This window comes from Vespa crabro, chromosome 21 (assembly GCF_910589235.1).
Source record: "Vespa crabro chromosome 21, iyVesCrab1.2, whole genome shotgun sequence".
Taxonomy (NCBI): Eukaryota; Metazoa; Arthropoda; class Insecta; order Hymenoptera; family Vespidae; genus Vespa; species Vespa crabro.
In genome coordinates, this window is record NC_060975.1 from 1,723,553 (window position 1) to 1,740,000 (window position 16,448).

Sequence of the window (16,448 nt, forward strand, 5' to 3'; positions counted from 1 at the left end):
CATCGAAAATTTTTGTAGAAAAACGAAAAGATATATAACAGATTTTATAATTGATGCTCCGAGATATTTCGATTATATCGGAAAATCGGATTCAATGCTTCTATTAATTAAATAAAATTAAAATAATAAATCAAAAAGAGTAAGAGATAATGATAGAGAGAGAATTTTTAATTTATATAATATTTTTAAAATGAATGATAATAATAATAATAATAATAACAATAATAATAATAGTAATAATAATAAAAAGAATATAATAATCGCACAGATTTACAATTTCAAAAACTGTTACGTTATAACCTAAAAATCGTTTGATCCTTCGATATATTTACTTCGAATATATATATACATTTATTCAATTTTTCTAATATTAATAATAATAATTAATTAATTAATTAAAGGAAACGATAAATAAAATGGATTATAAAAAAAGGAAATCGTACCTATAATTATTTTCCAAAAAATTAAAGGTGAAAGATGAATAAAAAGAAATATAAAAAGAAATTAACTAAACTTAGTATAACCTCAAAAAAAAAAAAAAAAAAAATTATAAAAAAGAAAAAAAATAAATAAATAAATAAAAATAAAGGAAAAAAAAAAAAAAAAAACAATTACTTATTCTTAGATTTTCTCTTTCAAAGGACATCGCATTCGAATACTCTGAAAGAATGTGGAAGCAACGCGTTCCCGTAACTCGACGATTTTTATTTCCCTCACACGTGCATGCACGCGACAGAAAAGAAAGAAAGAAAGAAAGAGAAAGAGAAGAGACAGAGACAGAGAGAGAGAAGGAGAGAGAGAGAGAGAGAGAGAGAGAGAGGAGACAGTGAAAGAGAGAGAAAGAGAGAGAAGAAAGAGAGAGAAAGAAAGAAAGAAACGCATGGCTATGTCCGATGCACAAGACAAGAGCAATTCTTTTTCCCATCCAAGAATTCCCTTGAAATAGCGACGATATAACCTTGGTATGTAATAGTGAATACCCCCATTAGCCGTACCATTGTCCTCCATAAAGGATACAACAAAATAAAAAAAGAAAAGAAAAAAAGAGAAAAAAAAGAAGAAGAAGAAGAAACAAAAAGAAAAGGAAAAAAAATTCTTCTCGTACGTCTCACCATGAAATTTTTTAAAGAATGACTTAATTACGTCCGGACGTTCAGGTCAAAGGTCATTATATTTATCCTGATTCAATTCAAACGATCAAGAAAATTCTTTATTATTAATTATTTCGTAATATTATTATTATTATCATTATTATAGATCATTTTTATTAATTGAATAATTTATTAAAAGATAATTATAAAATATATATATATATTTTTATATTAAGATAAATAATAATAAATAATAGATTCGTGATAAGTGGTAATACGAATTATCAAAATTCCCGCGCTTTTAATTCCCTCCTAATTTCAAAAATTTATGACCTTTAACAAAAAAAAAAAAAAACCTTCGATACAATTGTAACGATGATTCATAAGTCATTGAATGGAATTAATCGACGTGTGATAACACAATCGTTTTCTATTTTTAAATATTTTCATTTGAAAAAAAAAAAAAAGAAGAAGAAAAACAGCAAAAGCCATTGAAAATACTTATAAATATATTAATCTTTAAAGAATCTTATTGTCAGCCGATCATTATATTTTTATTTTTGTAATGTCGAGAGAAAGAGACAATGATGATGACTTTTGATTCGTCGATGAAAAAAAACGAACAAAAAATCATACATATATATATAAAATTTCTAATAATAAATTATATAACAAAATATAATTTTTGAAATGTAATACATAACCTCTTAAAAATTACGATCATAAAATCAAATCCATTTCTTTATTAATCATTTCAATGTAAAAACATTCGCAAGTATAAAACTTTACGATAAATTTTTTTTCTATATATGCAATCAATATATATATATATATATATATATATATATATATATATTTTTTTTATGTATCTTAAATTTCATTCCATTTTTCTATAAGTTCTTTTATATACATAAGTAAAATATTGTATTCATTTTTCTATATATATATATATATATATATATATATATATATATATTCATATAATTTTTTTTTTTTTCATATATATACATATATATATTGAAAAAATGTAGGTTTAAAATTCGTTCGAACGAAAGGCACAATCGCGCAAATACAATATATATGAAACAAAAAATCATTTACTTTCAAACATTTCGATGTATAAAATTCGTACGAAATGCGAACGCGTTCGATGATAAAATAAAATAAAGAAAAAGTAAAAAGAAAAAAAAAACAAACAAACAAACAAACAAAAAGAAGAAAACGAAGAAGAGGAAGAGAAGGAGAGAAAAAAATTATGCTCACCTCGATCACCAAAATCGGACGACGGATCCACCAAAGAGAATCTTGATCGTTCCAACGTAACAGAAGTAGAAACAGTAACGGCAATATCGGCGGCAGCAACAGCAGCCAATCATCGTCGAAGGATTTTCTTCTTGAGAGGAATACGAAAATATACATACACAATATACGAACACACACACACACATATATATATATATATATATATATTTATGTATATATGCATATGTGTGTATGTATAAAAAAAAAAAAAAAGAATAAAAAAAATCCCTACGCGATACAATACCGTAGATCGTATCCCCCTTTCCTTTTACTCGTAAACGCGGAACATCATTTCACCGGTTAACAAATTTTTAATGACGAAACTTATCGATATTAAAAATAAATAAAAAAAGCGACGAGAGTGGAAAGGGGAGGAAAGGACAAAAAAAAAAAAAAAGAAAAAAGAAAAAAGAAAAGATAAAAAGAAAGAAAGAAAGACAGAAGGAAAGATGTAAAGCTGAAACAAGAAAAAGGAAGTAGTAGTACTAGAAGAATGAAAAAAGAAAAGAAAAGAAAAGAAAAGAAAAAGAAAAAATAAATTGAGAAAAAAGAAAAGAAGTGTCCTTTAATGTTGGCGATTTCTCACTCACGATGGAGTACGACGAATGAGAATAGAAAGAAATGAAAGAAGAGATGATAAAGGAGAAGAGGTGGAATAGTAAAAAGAAGAGTCAGAAGAAGAAAAGGATAAGGAAGAGGAAGAGAAGAAAGAAGGAGAAGAAGAAGAAGAAATAGAAGAAATAGAAGAAGAAGAAGAAGAAGAAAGAAGAGGAAAGAAAAGACGGCGTGACATGTCAGTCAGGTGGCAGAGCGCGACTGCGGTGTGCGCTATCGTCCTCGTCGCGTTCCTCTGCGTTCTGCGGAAAGATTCACGTTTGTAGGAACTCGCGCGAAATGAAGTAAAAAAGAACGAACGAACAAGCGAGCGAGCGAGCGAGCGAGCGAACGTACGTACGAACGTATGAACGCGTACGAACGAACGAACGAACAAACGAACGACGACGATCACGACGACGAACGAACTAGCGCGAACTAGCGCGAACGAGCGAACGAACTCGAAGGAACTTCGTGCCTCGCCGGCTCCGCTACGACCTCGCCGATTGGCGGCCGTCGACTCCCCACTACCATCACTCTCTTTCTCTCTCTCTCTCTTTATCTCTCTCACTCACTCACTCACTCTCGATCCTTGTCTCTGTCTCTCTCTCTCTCTCTCTCTCTCTCTCTATGTGTGTATGTTAAAGAAAAGGACGAAGAGAACGTTGATCAGGGCACTGCCTTCGTTCGAATGAAACTGAACCGGAGTTAAGCTCTCGAAGGATTCGGATATGCCTCTGGCTAACTTCTTCTTCTTCGTCTTCTTCATTTTCTTTTTTCTTTTTTTTTTTTTTTTTATTTTTCTTCTTTTCTCCTCTTCTCCTTCCTCTTATCATCTTTGACTTATTACCGCACTGCTACTAGTAAATATCATTACTACTCCTACTACTACTACTACTATCAATTTTTCATCAATTATTCTATCCTATCTCATTTCCTCGTCGAAAACATACCCTCGTACCATTTACGTTTTGTTCTTCTTGTCTTTTTCTCTCTTTTTTTCCTTTTTGTCTTTCTTTCTTCTTTTTTCTTTTTTTCTTTCTTTTTTTTTTTTTTCTTTCTTCATCTAACCTTCAAATCAAAATTAATATACCGCCAAGTTAATCTCTACTTTATATACAATAGTACTACGCGATGACGACGCATTTACCGAGTACCAACGATCATGACCGAAGTTATTCCTCCTCCTCCTCCCCCCCACCACCCGCCCCGCCATATTCGGGATTTACAAATGGCCGATCGATTACATATTCCGGCGAATTAACCTCGAATACATTTAACTTACACACACACACACACACACATACAAACATATGTATATATATATATATATTTCATTAGTTTTCGATATCCATAGGTGAACTTGAAAGATATTTTCCTTAAATCTAAGATCTATTATTATATCCAATCGATCCTTTCCTTTCCTTCTCCATTTTCGTTCTCTTTGTTTTTCTTTCCTCGCAGTCTCCTCATCCCTTCTCCCAATCAACCATCGCCGCGTTGCCGATTTTCTTTTTCTCGAACCACGTGTCGGAGAGAAACAAATTAAACGACGAAGGGTTTTTCATCGAGTACTTTGATTATTTTTACTTTCGAGCAAAGCTTGAGCATGAGATGGCCACGGGATGAGGTGAGGGAAGGGAGGGGACGGAGAGGGAAGGAGGATATATGAAAGGGGGGAGGTTTCTCACTTGAAATAATTCTCGATAACTGTAATGTATTCTCTTGGGTATGGCATAGCGAAACGTTCAATCCCTCTCTTTCGACCATCTACTATCTATCTATCTATCTATCTATCTATCTGTCTACTAATACTACTACTACTGCTACTATTACTATTACTAACCTTTCTCCAATAAAGAGTCTACGGTCTCGTGCCAGACGAGTGCCATTCCTAATGCCTCCTCGATGCAAATAGGAAGGAAAAGGAAGAAAAAGAAAAAGAAAAAGAGAAAAAAAAAAGAAAGAAAAACAAGAGAAGAAAAAAAAAAGATGGAACAAAAAAAGAAAAATAAATGAAAAAAGACAGCTAGGCATCTTGTAGATTCTCTTTCTTTTTCTCTTTTCAGAGCGCGCGCGCGTACACGGCCATTAAGATATTCCTCGAAAGTACGATATAGCGATCATCATGTCTACGAATTCATCATCTCTTACTCTGAACTAAATGAAAAAGGTAATACTCTTGTTATTCTGAATAAGAGAGAGAGAGAGAGAGAGAGAGAGAGAGAGAGAGAGAGACATGATAAATAACTACGTGGATCAGCTTGCTCACTATATTTTTACATAATATATACATAAACTAAAAAAGATCTAAATTAAATATGTCCCTCTTTCTAGTTTTCTCTCTTCTCTCTTTATACCTTCATTTTCTTATATACGCTCGAATGAAAGATTAAAAAGAGTTTTTAATTGATAAAACAAAAATTTTAATTTTCAACTTTCGTATTAAGGTACGGTCTTACATTTGCGAACAATGCATTGTTTGTTTCTATTATTTTTGTTGTTATTGTTATTATTATTATTATTATTATTATTATTATTATTATTATTATTATTATTATTATTATTATTATTATTATTATCATTATTATTATTATTAGAATATTCGTTATTCGAGTTAAGAGACCGTAATACGTTCGTGCGTAATTTTTATAAAAACATCGCAAATTTTTAATTGCATACGTCCGTTGGATATTTAGCGGACTGCAATTTAACGCACATTTTTTTTTTTTCTTTTTTTTCTTTTCTCTTCTTTTCTTTTCTTTTAGGTATGTACATTACGTACGTACGTACGTTCAATTTTTGTTCCTTTTCTTTTCTTTCTTGCTTTCTTTCTTTTTGTTTTTTACATAAACTCACTCGAGAGATTTATATGTATACTTACGCATATGTAAAGTGGAAAAAATATCTATGAAATTCCGTATCACTTATGGCAAGATGAAAAATTTTATTTCGATTGAACGGGGCCCGATCGTGTTGCACTTGAATGTTTCTTTAAATAAACGAACGAATGAATATCAAGCATTAAAAATAGATTGTTTTCAATTGGAACAATTCACGATTGTGAACGATTGACGTGAATAATAATTGAGGATATAGTCCGACGAAATTGTAATATACTGTTTAGAGGTGATGAAAATTTATTACAATGAACGGAAATGGTTTAATTAACTTTTTATTAATCCAAGACGAATTACCGTCGCTACCTTTGGACAAAGTTACGAACTACAAAAGTATCGGGAATTGTGTCAACTCAAAAAAGAATTATTAATTATCCAATGATAAACAGAGAAAGTAAGGGGTTATCCAGCGACGATAATAAAAAAAACTGTAATTTAATGATATCCAATGTACGTCTAAGTATAGATGGCACTTTTAAACGCATGCGCATTATCGATATTACCTGAACAATTTTCAGAGTGAAAATTTCAATCCAAATTTTTTCTTCATTCTCCTTTTCCCTTACAAAGTAAATCGATTAACGGGGAAATTGTTAAAATAAATTGAAAAGAATCGTTATTATTTTTTCCTTTTTTCTTTTTTGCGATTACGATGCGATCAAAATTATGAAATTATTTTTATGACGAGCCTTAGAATAATATAATTGATCGAAGCGACATCTGGTGTAAATATATACCAAGCTTCTAACCAATAGTAATTTTATGGTCAGTGTTGTCGGCCATGTTTATAAGTGCGTTCGTGTGTTGTATTCTGTGAAGGTTAATGTAGTCTTTCACGTCATCATGTTAATTTAATGTTTACGTGATAAATAAGTCAATTTCTGTAAAAAAATATGTTGTGCACGTGACGACAAATAGATAATTGGTTTTGTGTATTTAAAAAAGTGGATTTAACGGTAAATATCAACGTTTAAAATGGCGTGGTTCGGTGACAGTCTTTCTGGCTTATCTCATTTAAAGGGCCAAATTACGAACTTTACGAAGGAGGTACTTTCCGAAGGGATTGTCAAGGAAATAGGTACGCAATGTATTATCAATTCGGTCGAATGAAAACAATAGAACGATAATAATTTGTTTTCTTTCTCTATATTATTTCGTGAAAGAGCGATGAAAACTTTTTAAGGTTATTTCCGACTGTCAAAATAAGACTCTGTTTTATCGACGTAGTAACATCGACGTAGCTTATAACTCTTAGCGGGAAATTCGTATTCTTCTTCCTATCTAATTCCATTCATTATGTTTACCGATCAAACGACGAGATAGATGGTAACGCGATTAAAAAGTGAAAAAAATGAAAGAAAAAAAAAAAAAAGAAAGAAAAGATAAACAAAAAAAAAAAAGAAAGAAAAAATAAACAAAACAAAACAAAAAAATAAAGGAATAAAATAAAAAAAAATTAAAATGGAACAAAACTAGACAATGAAACGGCATAATTTTATCTTTTAATACCTGTATTCCGTGTTATCACTGATCAAATTATATCCTATATATAATTGTCCTATCGTTCTCTCTAAAGTAATAGCGAAGAGAAAAAAAATAAAAAATAAAAGAATAACAATGAAAATAACAAGTGATATTTTTCAACGTTCTACGTGACTTGTATAAACAGTGTTTTATTTTTTCTTTCCTTCTTTTTTCTTTTTCTTTTTTTTTCTTTTTTCTTTTTTTTTCTTTTTTTTTTTTTTTTTTTTTTTCTTTACCCATTCTAGACGATCAAACGATGCAATTGAAAGAAGCGAACGAACGGTGCATACAACTGCAAGAGTTGCTGGACACGAAGGACGCTGAGGTGAGTCTCTCTTTTTCCTTCTTTTTCCTTTTGCATAATCGTATCTCATAATTATTTTTCTTTTTTTTTTCCACGTTACCAAGTTATATCATATCGTCCTCTTAATATCGATCTCTCTCTCTCTCTCTCTCTCTCTCTCTCTCTCTCTATAAATTCAAAATTTATCAAAAATAATATTGAAGTTTTTTACGTTATCAGAGAGAGAGAGAGAGAGAGAGAGAGAACCTAAAGACCCTTCTTCGCTTAGGGTTTTCGCGATAAAAAATAAAATAAAAAAAAAAAAAAAAAAAGCGGCGATGGTTCGTGCAGGGGAAAAAAAGAGAGGGAGAGGAAAAAAAAAAGGAAAGAAAGAATAAAAAAACTGTGGCCGATTAGAAATGATTTCAACAGATGTCACTCTCCCTAATATAATCACGGACGAGTGTAAGGCAAATACATTTAACTTATCTACCATATTATACAACCCTACTACTGAAAAAATCCTTTCAACCCCCGTTTTTATTATGTCCCGCATCTTCTATTTCTTTTTTTCTTTCCTTCTTTCTTCCTTTCATTTATTTCTTTTGATTATCATTTATTCTTTACAATCCAATGTAAATGTGCATTACAAACAAATATGGCGTCGCGACCCCACTTAACCTTTTTAATTGAATCCAGAAATTTCCGTATTTCGTTTACGTTTCTCTTTTCTTCCCCCCTTCTCCGTTTTGTCCTTTTCTATTCTTCCGTCATCTTTTGTCCCTTTCTCTCTACCTTTGCTCTTATTAAAAATTAAAAAAGAAAAAAAAAAAAATTAAAAAAGAAAAGAAAGAACATTGAACATTCGAATATACTTAATTCATATTATATACGACCGATATAAAGGATGCGTATGCAGTATCGAAGAAAAAAAAAACATTTATTCCTCAAGAGATCATTAATTCGAAATATTCAAAGGTCATATGTCCGTTTTATATGGAACTTTGTCGGATATTTTTTGTTGAAGATTATTTATCTTCGATTGAACGTATTGAAGAAAAAAATAAAGAAAACAAAAAGAAAAAAAAAAGAAATAGAAAAAAAAATGGAGGAGAAAAAAGAAAAATCGCCTTATGAAAATAAATGACCCACGTTTACGATTTGCGCATAATGCAACAGTTCGGTATTGCATAACCTTCGACATCGTCTCCGTTCACAGAGAGCACACAGAAATAGTTCTGTACTTGAGGTCATTGAAGTCCCCTCTTCTTCTTAGTTCGTTCCGGTTCGCTATCGCGGCCAATTTGTGGAAACGCAGAGACCAAAAGCCTGCAAACGTGCTATACTCTTTCTCTCTCTCTTTCTTTCTCTCTCTCTCTCTCTCTCTCTCTCTCTATTACTCTGTCTCTCTCACTTATTCTATGCTTTTGTGGTTAGCCCTCGAAGGCGTCTACTCTCCCGTTGTGTTTCGTCTACACGATAGAATGGCTTGCCGATATCGCGAGCTTTAGTCTTTGCGTTTAACAATGTCCACTGTTCGAGACAGTTGAGAAAGTTTTCGCTGACGATAATAACGGTTTAATGGTCTCCGATCGATTTTTCCAACCTTTCCTTTTGTTCAAAGAACGATCAACATTACGACACAACAATGACAAAGACTACTATGATGACACAACGACAATAATACTTTTAATATCTACTCCTTTCCATATTTCTTTGGGTACTACTTTTAAAAAATCATTTTCGTCGGATTTTTCCAATTTTTCTTTTTTCCCTTCTTTTCCTTTTTTTTTTGTTTCCCTCCTCCTTCCTCTTCTGCTTCTTTTTTTTTTTTTGGTCCAGAGAATTTTTTTTCTTTTCTTTTTTTTTTTTCCCCTCTTTGTTTAGTGCAATAAGCCGACGCCATTTATGCGTGAAACAATTCTATCGTAATTCCCAAATTTTCTGATTAATTTTCCTCTAATTTTTTGGTATAAAGTTTCTTTTCCTTTCCTTTCTTTTCTTTTTTTTTTTTTTTTCTTTTTTTCTTTCTTTCTTTCTTAATATAAAGCACTGACGACATTGTATAAAAAATCTATTCATTTTTCGATCAGATTTTAATGATATTTTATTCTTGAATATAACGAAGTGAAAAAAAGGAAAAGGAGGAAAATATAATATCGTAAGATTAATTAGTTGATAGCGTAAAAGCTAATTTTATGCAGAAGGTATTGTGCATGTATTATTTGTACACATACATATATAAATATATAAAGGATATATATATATATATATACACACACACACACATATATATGTACTACGTATGTACGTATATACTGTACACGCAAAGTTATCGACAAAATGGCCGCGCCTAGTTAAGGGTTAACGACTGCTCACTTTGAATGGAACGACACGGAACGACGTTGATTATGGCAACTGCCTTGAGTTTATTTATATTGCTATACGTTGTGTTTACTGTCTCTTTCTCTCTCTCTCTCTCTCTTTCTCTCTCTCTTTTTCTCTCATATTTACATTATAATATTAGAAGAAAATAAGAGAAAAGGAAACAAAATAATAAACAAAAGATACAAAAAGAAAACGAATCCGATTAAAAGGAGAAGAAGAAAAAAAAGATCTCATTCAATTTATTACTATACTTCATTTTTTCTTTTTATTTTTCAGTTTCATTATTTTTTTTTTTTTTTTTTTTTTTTTTTTTTTTTTTTTTTATAGATAAATCAATAACCATTATTTTTGGCTTTTCTAGTTGACGATGGTATATATAAATAAAATTGTTACAAAACATATACACCTCTTCGCTTTATAATTTTATCGTTCATATTATAGATTAGATTTTATTATGTATATATATGTAATATATATATATATATATATATATCATTCAAGAAACTCAAATCATGTTCTTCCTGTAATGCGCGAGAAAAGATTACGTTTGATACGTTCTTCTTATCTCTTTATATCAATCGAATGAAAACTTTATTTTATTTTATTTTATTTTACTTTATTTTATTTTATTTTATTTATTTTTTTTCTCTCTTTCTATCTTTCTTTCTCTTTCATTCCTTCTTTTCTTTCTTCATTTTATTTTACTTAAAGTTACACATTTATTTATTTTATAACAGGATACACATCTGTAGTGAAATCTCTGCGTAATGTTAGAAAAAGACGAAGGTCGACGAATTATTCTCAATTGAAATTAAAAAAATCAAAGAGCTACGTACTTTTCCGTATTATCGTATACGATTAACTTAACGTATTAATTTTTTTTTTTTCTTTTTTTTTTCTTTTTTTTACAAAAAGGGGATGAGAGAGAGAGAGTGGGAGAGAGATGATCGTTCGGAAATTTCTAATTTTCTATACATAATTTTACAATGTATGCGAAAGAAAAATTTCACCTTTAAGATTTAATAACCAATAGAATTCTATGTATATTAAAAATAATTTATATATATGTTTATCTATAATTAATATACATATATATATATATATATATATATATATATATATATATATATTTTGTAGTCGATTATATAAATCATAATGTTCGATATATCCGATCATTTCGAATTGTAATTAATTCGATATTGATACGTAAATGGCCCACCCACGTATATTTATGTGATTCTTTCGAGTTAAACGAACGTGAATGTTACGATTTCAGCTGGTATATCGTCATTTCCGGTTATTTCGTAATACGCGTGCTCCAGATCAGAAAGAAAGAAAGAAAGAAAAAAAAAAGAGAGAGAGAGAGAGAAAGGAAAAAAAAAACGAAAGGAAAAGAAACAGAATAAAAATGAATATGACGACGACTACGATGAAGACTATGATGACAGAGAAACAACGTTCATTGACGTTCAACGACGACTACACAGAGAAAAACCTTTTTTGTTATTATATATAGGTATATATAAATGTACTAAAGAACGGATTCAAAGTTACTAGATAGCGTTAAAAGTTCCTATAAGTGATTAATTAATTTATTTCATTCATTCATTCATTCATTCATTCATTCATTCAAAAAGAAAATAAGAAATCGTTTACATTTCTTCGATAATTTTCAAACTAATCTTTCTTTTCGTATCGACGAAATTAAAAGGATCATTGATTTTCATTAAATCACAAGAGAAAATCGATTGAAAATCAGAAAGTATGAAAGTAGTATTGAAAGATATCGAATAGATTTTTTTTTTTTTAATCATTCGCGAATATCTTTGGTCCATCTGCGAACTTTTAAACCGACCTGTACCATTACTCATAGAAATCACATCGTAAAATCCTTTGTATCTTTTTCTATTTTTTTTTCTTTTTCTTTTTCTTTTTTTTCTTTTTATATATATATATATATATATATATATATATATATATATATGATGTATGTACACGTCATTTACTCTCTCTCTCTCTCTCTCTCTCTCTTTTCTTTCTCTCTCTATCTTCCTCTTTCTAACACGGATCTATTTCCAATTATCTCTTATCTAGAAATTACACGGAACTCTAGATATAACTTGTTTCTTTATCTAATTCCTCTTTTAAACGTTATTCGTTAGATTTATTAAGAGAAAAATAAATTCTTAGTTATAGTTCATTCAATCGATTATCCGATATTTATTATTTTGACGTAATTAAAGTTCGATCGAATGATTTTGCTGGAATCAAAATGACGATAAATGCATTAATACATACATACATACATACATACATACATACATACGTACATACGTACATACGTACATACATACATATGTATGTACCTATGTGAATATTTATATAATTATTTTATGTGTATGTATAGATTTTACAAAGTAATCAATCATTATCTCTCGATTATAACAAATTATCGGTTATGTTATATTACTGACGTTCGATAAGTTCATTGATTTCTCATTAATTAATTGATTAATTAAGAAAAAAGAAAAAATGGACGATATTAATCGCGAGAAATAATTTCTTTTTTCTTTTTTTTTTTCTTTCTTTTTGTTTTCTTTTCTTTTCTTTTTCCCCATTTTTCCTTCTTTCTAATACAATCACGTTGAACGACTTCTACTTCTCATTTTCGGCTCTCTTTAATTTTCATCCATTGTTAATCAGGATTATTTCATTGGATCAGATAAAGGTAACAAATTAAAAAAAAATATATATATTGTATATCCTGGACGTAAAGTGAAGGATGCAATTGGACAAAAAAAAAAAAAAAAGAAAAGAAGAAAAAGAAAAATTGTCGTGAAGGTAGAGAAACAAAAACACACACACACACACACACACACAAAAAAGAAGGAGAGGAAAAAAAAAATACAATCGTGAGAAATAATTTCTTTTTCTATAATCTTTCTCTTTTCTCTTTCTCCTTTTTTTTTTTTTTTGTTCTCTATCGAATTTTCTTTCGTTCCTCTTTTCACCCTCTTGTCCGTTCTTTTAATATCAAAAAGAGAAAAAAAAATGTTTATCGAGGATGCACAACGACGCAGCTGGATTACGCATAGGTCCCATCTTTTTGAACGTTTGCTTACGAGGATTATTTTTTTTTTTTTTTTTTTTTTTTTTTAAATAAGATAGGTAAGAGTGGGGATAGGAGAGGACGGAAGGGGGGTGGGGAAGGGGAGCAACGTATGGTAAAAATATAACGGGAGAGAGAGAGAGAGAGAGAGAGAGAGAGAGGAATAAGATCGCACGGCTGTTCGAGTGAAATAGAAACGAATCGCGAAGTTACGGCGGGAAGGTGGAGTGAGGAGAGAGGGTTAGGCGAGAGGTATGAGAGCAGAAGAGTGGGAGAAATGGTAGATAGGCTAAGGGGCGAGGATGAGGGGGCCAAAGGTGGAGAGGGAATTATCGCAAGGCAAACCTGAGATAAGAAAGGCAAACAGAAACGCGCTCATCGCGCTGTTAGCCGCCTCCCTATACTACCACCACCACCACCATCACCATTAATATTACCATTACCATCACTACCACCACCACCACCACCACCGGACTTCCTTCTCTGATTATGGTTACCAATATTTAAGTCGACACCCTGATTACGAAGCGTTTATTCTTTCTTTTCCTTTTTTTTTTCTTTCTTTCTTTTTTACCTCTCTCTCTCTCTCTCTCTCTCTCTCTCTCTCTCTTTCTTTCTTTTTTTATTTTTTTCTTTGTTTCTTTCTTTCGTCGAGAAAAGAAAGGAACGAACGAAGGAATGGAAGGAAGAAGAGAGAGAGAGAGAGAGAGAGAGAGAGAGAGAGAGAGAGAGACGGAGTGGGGGGAAAGGAAAGAGGGGGGAAGAAAGAATGTTAAAGAAATGAAAAATTTTTCGTAAAGATGTAATGTAAAAAAAAAAAAAATATGTTACTCCAATTGGTTTTTCTTTTCCTGCTTTTTTTTCTTCTTCTTCTTCTTTTTGTTTTTTTCTTTTATCATGGGCATTTAACTTTTTTCTTTTTTCTACTTTACCTCTTTTTTTTTCCTACGTCACATTTTAATTTTTTATCTTGTTTTTTTTTCTCTCTTTTTTTCTTTTTCTTTTTCTTTTCTTTTCTTTTCTTTTCTTTTTTTCCCCTATTTTCTGTAATCTTCTTTTTCACAGATCTCTGTGTTGCGCCGGCAAAATTGCGAGCTGCAGAAAATCGTCCTCGAGTTGGACACGAAAACGAAAGTATCGGTGAGTTAAGGAATATATATTTTGTAAAACAAAAAAAAAAAAAAAAAAAAAAAGAAAAAAAAAGAAAATTAACGTGTAAGCTTTTTTCTTTTCTATTCCCTTTTGTTTTGTTTTTTTTTTTTTTTTGCTTTTTCTTTGTTTTATTTTATTTTTATTGGCTTTTGCTTTCCATCGACTTTCTTATTCTTGTTTTCTTTTGTACGAGTATTTTATCATTGACTATCATTATTATTACTATTACAATCATTATTATTGTTCATTCATCATTGTTAATTATTAATTATTATTATTATTATTATTATTATTATTAATATTATTAATACATAATCTATACGATATTGTATAGTACGAGAGCCCAGAACTAGAAACGTTATTTTCTTACTCAGCACACGGAGAGTCTCCGAAGCCGAGGAGCGTGACAGCTGATGAGGCTGATAATATAAAACTGCCGAACGCGACACACTCTCCCCTTTCTCACTTCGTATTACGCCAACGACTGCAGCCATAACTCTCTTTATCGTTCTTATCGATATGGTTTAAAACCGTTTTCACTAACTCGCTTCGAGCCAACGTTTCAGGTCAAACATTCCTCGAGTGTTTCGTAATTGGGCATAAAAATGGTTCCATATTTCCTTTATCCTTTCCTTTCTTTTCTTCTTCTTTTTTTTCTCTCTTTTTTCATTTTCCTTTTTTGTTTTCCAACTTAGAGAATAAATTGTAAAAAAGAAAAGAGAGAAAATGATTATCCGGGGCAAGCAATATCCATTAATGATGAGAAAAATAAAAAGAAAAAAAAAAAAAGAAAATAGACATTCCAATCTGACGCAGAGAAATTTTTTCTTAAGAGAGAGAGAGAGAGAGAGAGAGAGAGAGGAAAAAAATGGGATGAATAAATAAAAAATTACTAGCGCAGAATTGTTTCCAGAAAGATTTTTTTTCTTTTTTTTTTTTTTTTGAAGAGAAAGAAAAATAAGAAAAAAAAAAGAGATGGAATGAGTGAGAGAAATCGAAAAGAATGATGGAATTTCGATAATCGATTTAGAGGATATTTTCGTGATTGCATTCGATCCTTACCAACGAATTATCACCTCTCAGAACCATATTTACGTATGTGTACATGTATGTATATAAGAGAGTTGGTTTGCTTTTGCGGTTTAGTTCGACCTAGAAACTGCCTAGCCTCGACTCGTGCAACACGTATATATATATATAATTACCATTGTTGTTTAAAAAAACTATTTTAATATTTGATAACTCATTGTTAAGTCTAGCAAAGATACGACTAACAAATTGAGTTACTCATCAAATTGTTGTCAATTGGTCATCGTAATTACTGTTGTAATTAAAGAAAATAAATTTTAATAATTTATTTTCTCGTATTTCTTTAATTTCTTTATTTATCCGAAAACAAAAAAAAAAAAAAAAAAAAGAAAGGGAAAAATATTGTTAATTTTTTCTTTTTACAATTTTTCTGCCTGTACTGTGCGTACGCACGTCCCTTGTATTTTAACCAAGCCTTCTTTCCTTTCCTTTATTTTTTTCTCTTCTACTTCTTTTCTTTCTTTTTTGTTCCTTTTTTTCTTTTCCTTTTACTCTCACGTAAACCAAGTCCAAAGAAGAAAAAAAAAAAAGAGAGAAAAAAAAGAGAAAAAGAAAAAAAAAGATTGCTAGAAATGCGAGATAAGAAGATAAGCGTCGCCTTATACCCTATTTCATATCTTGGAACAACAAAGGATCGGTCCTGGTTCGTGTATACTATAATACATACATACATATATACATACATATATATATATATATATATATAATACGTATATATACATATATATATGTACTTTCGCGTAACGAATCCTCAGAAAAAAAAAATAATAATAATAAATTTTATTTATTTTATATCTCCAAACGTTTGTCGAATTTTTGGTCAATAATAATTTTCTATTCAATTTCATTAATATATATTATTCTCATTTAATATTATATATTTATATATATACATATATATATATATATATATAATATTAAACTTAATTATGTTAATAGTAATCTTAATTAAATTAATATATATATATATATTAATTTATAATATATTATCGCCATATTATATATATATATATAAT

General features: G+C 30.1%; 1 protein-coding gene and 1 long non-coding RNA gene across 3 annotated transcripts in view; one reads left to right on the top strand and one right to left on the bottom strand.

The window, feature by feature from the left end:
* Positions 1-6,656: 6,656 nt before the first annotated feature.
* The window catches only part of LOC124431299 (thyroid receptor-interacting protein 11), a 41,756-nt gene continuing 31,964 nt past the window's right edge, over positions 6,657-16,448 (top strand). Inside the window, exons 1-3 of one of the 2 annotated variants that reach the window (XM_046979023.1) lie at positions 6,657-6,965; positions 7,657-7,736; positions 14,257-14,331. In XM_046979023.1, the coding sequence (XP_046834979.1) occupies positions 6,863-6,965; positions 7,657-7,736; positions 14,257-14,331 (258 nt within the window). In that variant the 5' untranslated portion in view covers positions 6,657-6,862. The remainder of the gene's footprint in view (positions 6,966-7,656; positions 7,737-14,256; positions 14,332-16,448) is intronic. The other variant, XM_046979025.1, reaches the window with a different exon arrangement.
* On the bottom strand, positions 15,001-16,181 carry LOC124431300. Its single transcript, XR_006943958.1, has 2 exons — positions 15,406-16,181; positions 15,001-15,033 (listed from the first exon to the last, which is right to left on the bottom strand). It is a non-coding gene; the product is annotated as an uncharacterized LOC124431300 (long non-coding RNA).